This window comes from Mandrillus leucophaeus, unplaced genomic scaffold (assembly GCF_000951045.1).
Source record: "Mandrillus leucophaeus isolate KB7577 unplaced genomic scaffold, Mleu.le_1.0 Scaffold706, whole genome shotgun sequence".
Lineage (NCBI taxonomy): Eukaryota > Metazoa > Chordata > Mammalia > Primates > Cercopithecidae > Mandrillus > Mandrillus leucophaeus.
Genome location: NW_012107653.1, coordinates 478,530 through 485,389, shown reverse-complemented (window position 1 = coordinate 485,389; position 6,860 = coordinate 478,530). Strand labels below are relative to the sequence as shown.

General features: G+C 39.4%; 1 protein-coding gene across 1 annotated transcript in view; it reads left to right on the top strand.

The window, feature by feature from the left end:
• Positions 1–3,014, top strand: part of CENPI (centromere protein I) — a 76,186-nt gene extending 73,172 nt beyond the window's left edge. Inside the window, exons 21-22 of the mRNA XM_011964790.1 lie at positions 909–950; positions 2,182–3,014. Of these exons, the coding sequence (XP_011820180.1) occupies positions 909–950; positions 2,182–2,316 (177 nt within the window). The 3' untranslated portion in view covers positions 2,317–3,014. The remainder of the gene's footprint in view (positions 1–908; positions 951–2,181) is intronic.
• Positions 3,015–6,860: the final 3,846 nt, after the last annotated feature.

The window sequence follows — 6,860 nt, the reverse complement described above, 5'->3', positions numbered from 1 at the left end:
CTGACCTTGTGATCCACCTTCCTCGGCCTCCCAAAGTGCTGGGATTACAGGCATAAGCCACCGTGCCCGGCCTAGCTTTTAGTTCTTTTAAGAAATGCGTTGTATGTTTCCAGTAGCCAAGAGAGGACTTTGAATGTTCCCACAGCAAAGAAATAATGTTTACAGTGATAGATATGCTAATTACCATGGTTTGATCATTAAACAATGTATACACGTATTGAAACATTGCATTGTACCACATAGATATGTACAATTATTATGTGTCAGTGAAAAGAAAAAAGAAATGGTACGTAACCAACACTATAGCACAGAGGATGATGTGGTGTGAAAAAATATAGACATCCCACAACTCAGAGGAGTTGTACTCTGAATAGAGGGATTGTACTCCGAATATGAAGTTTTAGAAGTACTTTCACCAGTTTATTTTGTTTATATTTACTATCTTATGTTTATAAAATGATATATGATACAAACCTGCCTACATCTAAAACAACTATTTTAATCATTCTAACAATTCTGTTAAAAAGGCATTGTGTTATACATAGTTTGTTTATTTGAATAGAGACAAGGTCTCATGTTGACCAGGCTGATCTCGAACTCCTGGTCTCAAGAGATCTGCCCGGCTTGGCCTCCCAAAGTGTTGAGATTACAGGTGTGAGCCACTGTACCCGGCCTGTTATACATAGTTTAGGAGTTTTAACTTAGCAATAATTTTTAAAATGTTATTTCTTAAAGCTGATGGATATTTGAAAGGAATCCAAAAGTGATGGTAGGAATAGAACTTTGCAAATGAGCAAGTGAAGTGCCATCTTAATTTTCTGATGATTTGTACTAACCAAGTATTTCTATCCCCATATCTCCCCACTTCTTTTTTGTTTTGTTTTGTTTTTTGTTTGTTTGTTTTTAAGGAAAGCCCAGAAGAAAGGACAGTAAACGTGAGCTCTATTCAGGTAAATAAATTTACTTTCATCATGTTGAGGGATTTCATACAGCTTAATTTCATCAAGAGAATTTATGCCTTTCCTTTTTTCCAAACCTTAAGCCTGCTGCCTCCACAAAGTCAAAATGAAGTGGTTGCCTTCCAAATTCATTCCAATGACTTTAATGTGAATTTATTGGCACTTATTCTTTCTAGTCTTATCTAGGATATAACTCTTGATAGTTACAGTTGCATATATATAAAGTGTGACTGTAATGAGACTGGTGTAACAAAACCATACATAGGCCGGGCATTGTGGCTCATGCCTGCAATCCCAGCACTTGGGGAGGTCGAGGCAGGAGGATCCCTTGAGGCCTGGATTTTTTTTTTTTTTTTTTGAGAAGGAGTCTTCCTCTGTCCCCCAGGCTGGAGTGCGGTGGTGTAATCTCAGCTCACTGCAACCACTGCCTCCCGGGTTCAAGTGATTCTCCTGCCTCAGCCTCCCGAGAAGCTGGAATTACAGGTGTGTACCACCATGCCTGGCTAATTTTTGTTTTTTCAGTAGAGAAGATATTTCTCCCTGTTGGCCAGCTGGTCTCGAACTCCTGACCTCAAGTGATCTACCCGCCTTGGCCTCCCAAAGTGCTGGGATTATGGACATGAGCCCCCGCACCCAGAGTCCTGGAATTTGAGATCATCCTGGGCAATGTAGCAAGACCATGCCTGTACTAAAATTTTAAAAAATTAGCCAGGCATAGTGGCTTATGCCTGTGGTCCCAGCTACTCGGGAGGCTGAGGCAGGAGGATTGCTTGCGGCTGGGAAGTCAGGGCTACAGCGAGCTGTGATCACTGCTGCATTCCAGCTTGGGCAACAAACAGAGCAAAACCCTATCTCAAAAAATAAAAAAACAAACCATATATAATTATCTCATTATCAAAAACTGCTATTTACATATTTAATATAGGCAGTAATGTAATAATATCGGCTCCTATGTTATCTCCTAGAGTGTGAGAATGATGACACATTTCCATTGCGTAGTACTTAAATTTTTTTGCCAACATAATAAAATGGATGTTTAGCCCTTGGAATTGGGTACTTTCTGGTTTAAATGTTACTTAGTGACTGAGCTCATTTTCCCCCGGAACTAATTTTGATATGTGCATGCAGGATGCTGCAAACTCTTCCTAGGGAAAGAGAAGGAAATAGAGAAAAAGCATAGTAAAATATTTGATAAGTAATTTTCCTTTTTCTGTGCCTGCAGGGAAAGAAATGGAGCTGGTATTTGGACTATTTATTTTCACAGGGGTTACAAGGCTTGAAACTTTTTATAAGAAGTAGTGTTCATCATTCTTCCGTTCCCAGAGCAGAGGGCATAAACTACAACAATCAATATTAAATGAATGTTGACATAAACTGAGCATACTGGACAAAACTCCCTCCTCATTGCTAGAGCAAAATGGCTCACCTTGAGTTCCCATTTTCATTTTACTAACAGATTGCCATCCTCAAGGAGTACTCAGACTGGCCTTCTGTTCATGGCTTAGGAGAGCCTTGGTGTGACTAACTGATTTTTAAAGATTTAGATTTTTTTTAGCCTACCAGTGAAAAATGGACCCCTTCATCATCAGGCTCTGCCTTCTACCAAATTATACATGAAAAGACACATCTGTTTTGTGGTAGGATTTTTTCACATTTTGGGGTACTATGAGCTGCATTGATGGAAGACAGCAGGCAATATGTGGTGACAGTTAATTCACAGGCATAAACATGCAAAATACTTTGCTGCCTCTGGGGATATTGTCATTTCTCTTACTGTGAACAACAGCACTAGCACCAAGTTAACAGGATGCAACATGTATGACTCTAAAAGCCCTAAGTAGTTGGTAACTTCCTGGGCCTTCAATCATAGCAATTTGATGAGGGAAGGAAGGGAAGAGGATTTGTTGGGTAATCAAGACATTCCTGTATATGTCTGATTTCATGGAACTGGTCTATTTTGTTTGTGTGTATTGTATATGTATATGTGTATGTGTGTGTGTGTAGCTTCAGTTTTTAAGTGTTAAGGACTAAATAAACTAACTGAAATTTTACTTTTAGAAGGAATTCTGAAGTTTAAAAAAAATAATAGCTAGAATATCTTGCTGAAAATGTACTATAAAATTTTGCCTGCTGGGCGTGGTGGCTTACGCCTATAATCCCAGCACTTTGGGAGGCCAAGTTGGGTGGATCATGAGGTCAGGAGTTTGAGATGAGGCTGACCAATATGGTAAAACCCCGTCTCTACTAAAAATACAAAATATTGGCCGGGCATGGTGACATGTGCCCGTAGCCCCAGCTACTCAGGAGGCTGAGGCAGGAGAATTGCTTGAACCTGGGAGGCGGAGGTTGCAGTGAGCCAAGATCGTGCCACTGCACTCTGGCCTGGGCGACAGTGCGAGACTCTGTCTCAAAAAAAAAAAAAAATTTACCTCAATTTGAGAAGAATCAAGCTGAATTAATTTTTGTCTTTAAGGATGCATACTTGGGGTTCCTTTTTTTCCCCATTAAAAAAAAAAAACCCTAAACTATATTATTGGATGGTGTTCAGACTGGAAATCCCATTCATCCATTGACTCATTTATTGATTCAATAAATATTTATTGAGCTCCTTACTCTGTGCCAGGTACTCTTCTGTGTGCTGGTTATGCAGTTGTGACCAATACAAAGTACTTGGGGCTTTTTTTGTTTTTGTTTTTTGAGATGGAGTCTCACTCTGTTGCCCAGTCTGGAATGCAGTGGCATGATCTTGGCTCACTGCAACCTCTACTTTCTGGTTCAAGCGATTCTCCTGCCTCAGCCTCACGAGTAGCTGGGATTACAGGTGCCAGCCACCACGCCCAGCTAAGTTTTGTATTTTTAGTAGAGACAGGGTTCCGTCATGTTGATCAGGCTGGTCTCGAACTCTTGATCTCAAGTGATCCACCGGCCTTGGTCTCCCAAAGTGTTGGGATTAGAGGTGTGAGCCATTGCACCCAGCCCAAAGTACCTGTTTTTATGGAGTTTACATTCCAATGGAGAAGACAGACAATAACATATATCAAATGCTATAAAGAAAGGGCAGGGAATAGGGATAGAATGTGTTGAATTTTGTCAAATGCTTTTTTTGTATCTTTTGAGATTATCATATGGCTTTTGCCCTTCATTCTGTTAACATGATATATCATGTTTACTGATTTGTGTATATTGAATCATCTTTGTATCCCGGGATGAATCCCATTGGGACAGAATGTGGAGAGGGTTGAAACTTTAGATAAGATGGTTTGGGAAAGCCTGTTTGAAGAGATGACATATGCAGAGGCCCCAATGAAGGAAGTTTATGAGCCATATAAATATTTGGGGAAAGAGCATTCTGGACAAAGGTAAAAAATAAGTGGAAAGGCCCTAAAATGTTAACTTACTTGGCATGTTTGAGGAACAACAAAGAGGCCAGTAAGGTTACAGCATAGTGATTAAGAGAGAAGAATGGTAAGAAGTGACATAAGGAAGAAAGCCAGGTCCTTATAGCCTGGCGTGAATATGTAAATGGGAAGCAATTAGATTGAGAAGAGGAGTGACATAATTTGATTTACCTTTATGAAATATGGAGCTACAATGCTAAGGTTAGAGTGAAGAAGATTAAAGAGAAAAGCAGAGACTGTTTAGGTTATTATAGTGTTCTAGGTAACAGTTTTGGACTAGTGTGATAAATGTTGAGGTGGGAGGGGTTAGAGGTTGGATTCAGACTCTGTTTTGTAAATAGAGAAGATAATGTCTGCTGATAGCTTGGATATGAGGAGGAAGAAGGAGAGGAGTAAAGGATGACTCAGATTTTTGACCTGTCAATTGGGTGAACTCTGAAATTCTGAGAAGTGTACTGGAGAAGGGACAGGTTTGGAGGAATGTGGAATCAAATTCTGTTTTGGCTGTGTTAGGTTGGAAATGCCGTGTAGGCAATTGGATATCCAAGTCTGGACTTCAGAGTACTATTTGGGACTGGAAAATTAATTTGAGAGTCATTAGGGAATAACCATGACTTTGGATGAGATCACCTAGTACATCTAGAGAAGAGAAGGTGGCAAAAGACAGAGACCTAAGGTATGCCAGCATTGAGAAGCAGAGAAGAAGAGGAACCAGCAAAAGACTGAGAAGGACCCACCAGTGACCTAGAAGAAAAATCAGGTGGCTGGTATTCTGGAAGCCACCAGAAGAAAATGTTTCACAAAAGGAAGGTAGTATTGAATGGTGTGGAATGTTGCCTGTATACCTGGAAAAAAGCAACTTTGGCTGCTTTTTTAAGTAAATGTGATAGTTTGTACTGCAAATAACTTTCCATATTGCTTTTCAATCATGATATTTTGGTCCTTAAAATCATGTAGAACTTTCCATTGTGAGAAGGAATTTGATTATTTTATCATTAAAGAAACTTTTATAAACTTAAATTTATGAAAAATAATTTTTCCCTTAGGTTTGTCTTTTTGTTCAATAATGATTCCCTGGATACCTCTTTTTGTGCATATTTCTCTTTTAACTTTTGTTTGTTTGTTTGTTTTTGTTGTTGTTGAGATGGAGTCTCACTCTGTCACCAGGCTGGAGTGCAGCGGTGCGATCTCAGCTTACTGCAACCTCTGCCTCCCGGGTTCAAGCGATTCTCCTGCCTCAGCCTCCTGAGTAGCTGGGACTACAGGCACATGCCACCATGCCCAGCTAATTTTTGTATTTTTGGTAGAGATGGGGTTTCATCATGTTGGCCAGGATGGTCTTGATCTCTTGAGCTTGGGATCTGCCCGTCTCGGCCTCCTGAAGTGCTGGGATTACAGGCATGAGCCACCGCTCCCAGCCCTCTTTTAATTTTTTAACTCACTTAAGATTATATGGCAGTGCAAATAAGCCAAATATAGTTATCTGAAAAAATATTTTTTGAAGATTCTTCATGGCAAAAACCGTAATAGTTAAATAAAGAATAGCTATTTTGCTTTGGTACAAAACATGTCGAGAAGATAAAAGAAATGGAAAATTTGGTTTATTATTGCAGTTGTAAAAAAGTATTTTCTTTACCCAGTGTTTGTGTAGAATTGGTGACATTATCATTGACCTAATGTTCAATATTAAAGAATACTAAAGTTACTATTAGAGATCTAACATTTTTTTCCTTTTTTTTTTTTTTTGAAACGGAGTCTTACTCTGTCACCAGGCTGGAGTGCAGTGGCGCGATCTCGGCTAACTGCAACCTCTGATCCTGGTTCAAGTGATTCTCCTGCCTCAGCCTCCTAAAGCTGGAATTACAGGCACATGCCACCACACCCAGCTAATTTTTGTGTTTTTAGTAGAGACGGGGTTCCACCATGTTGGCCAGGATGGTCTCAATCTCATGACCTTGTGATCCGCCCGCCATGGCCTCCCAAAGTGCTGGGATTACAGGCGTGAGCCACCGCACCCAGCCCATTTTTTTCCTTTTTATTATACTTCCTCCTTCCTTTTGATCTTGGGGTTGATCTGGAAAGAAAAGTAAGGCTATGGTGTCACACATAACTTTTATTAGCATAGTAGAATTGTTTACTAGAAAAGTTATTCTCTGTAATTCTTACTGAGATAATTTGCATTTATTATAATTTACCTTCATGGGCAAACAGATTGCTTGAGCCTTTTTGGACAAAATGCAAAAAGTATGAATGAATGAGCACGTATTTAATAGACTGACATCCTGGCCATTTATGAGTACTCCAGCTTTGGATATAATGACACCTACGAAATTGAACAGGACTGATTTTTTTGCGTTGTATGTTGCCCTTGCATCCGTTTGTATGCAACTTACTGTTACCTGGGGTAATAAGGTTAAACATAGTATATAATTTTTTAAAATTAACCATTAATTCCAGCTTTTAAAAATTAGAAATGAATCATTTTTGCATTTATAATCAGCTT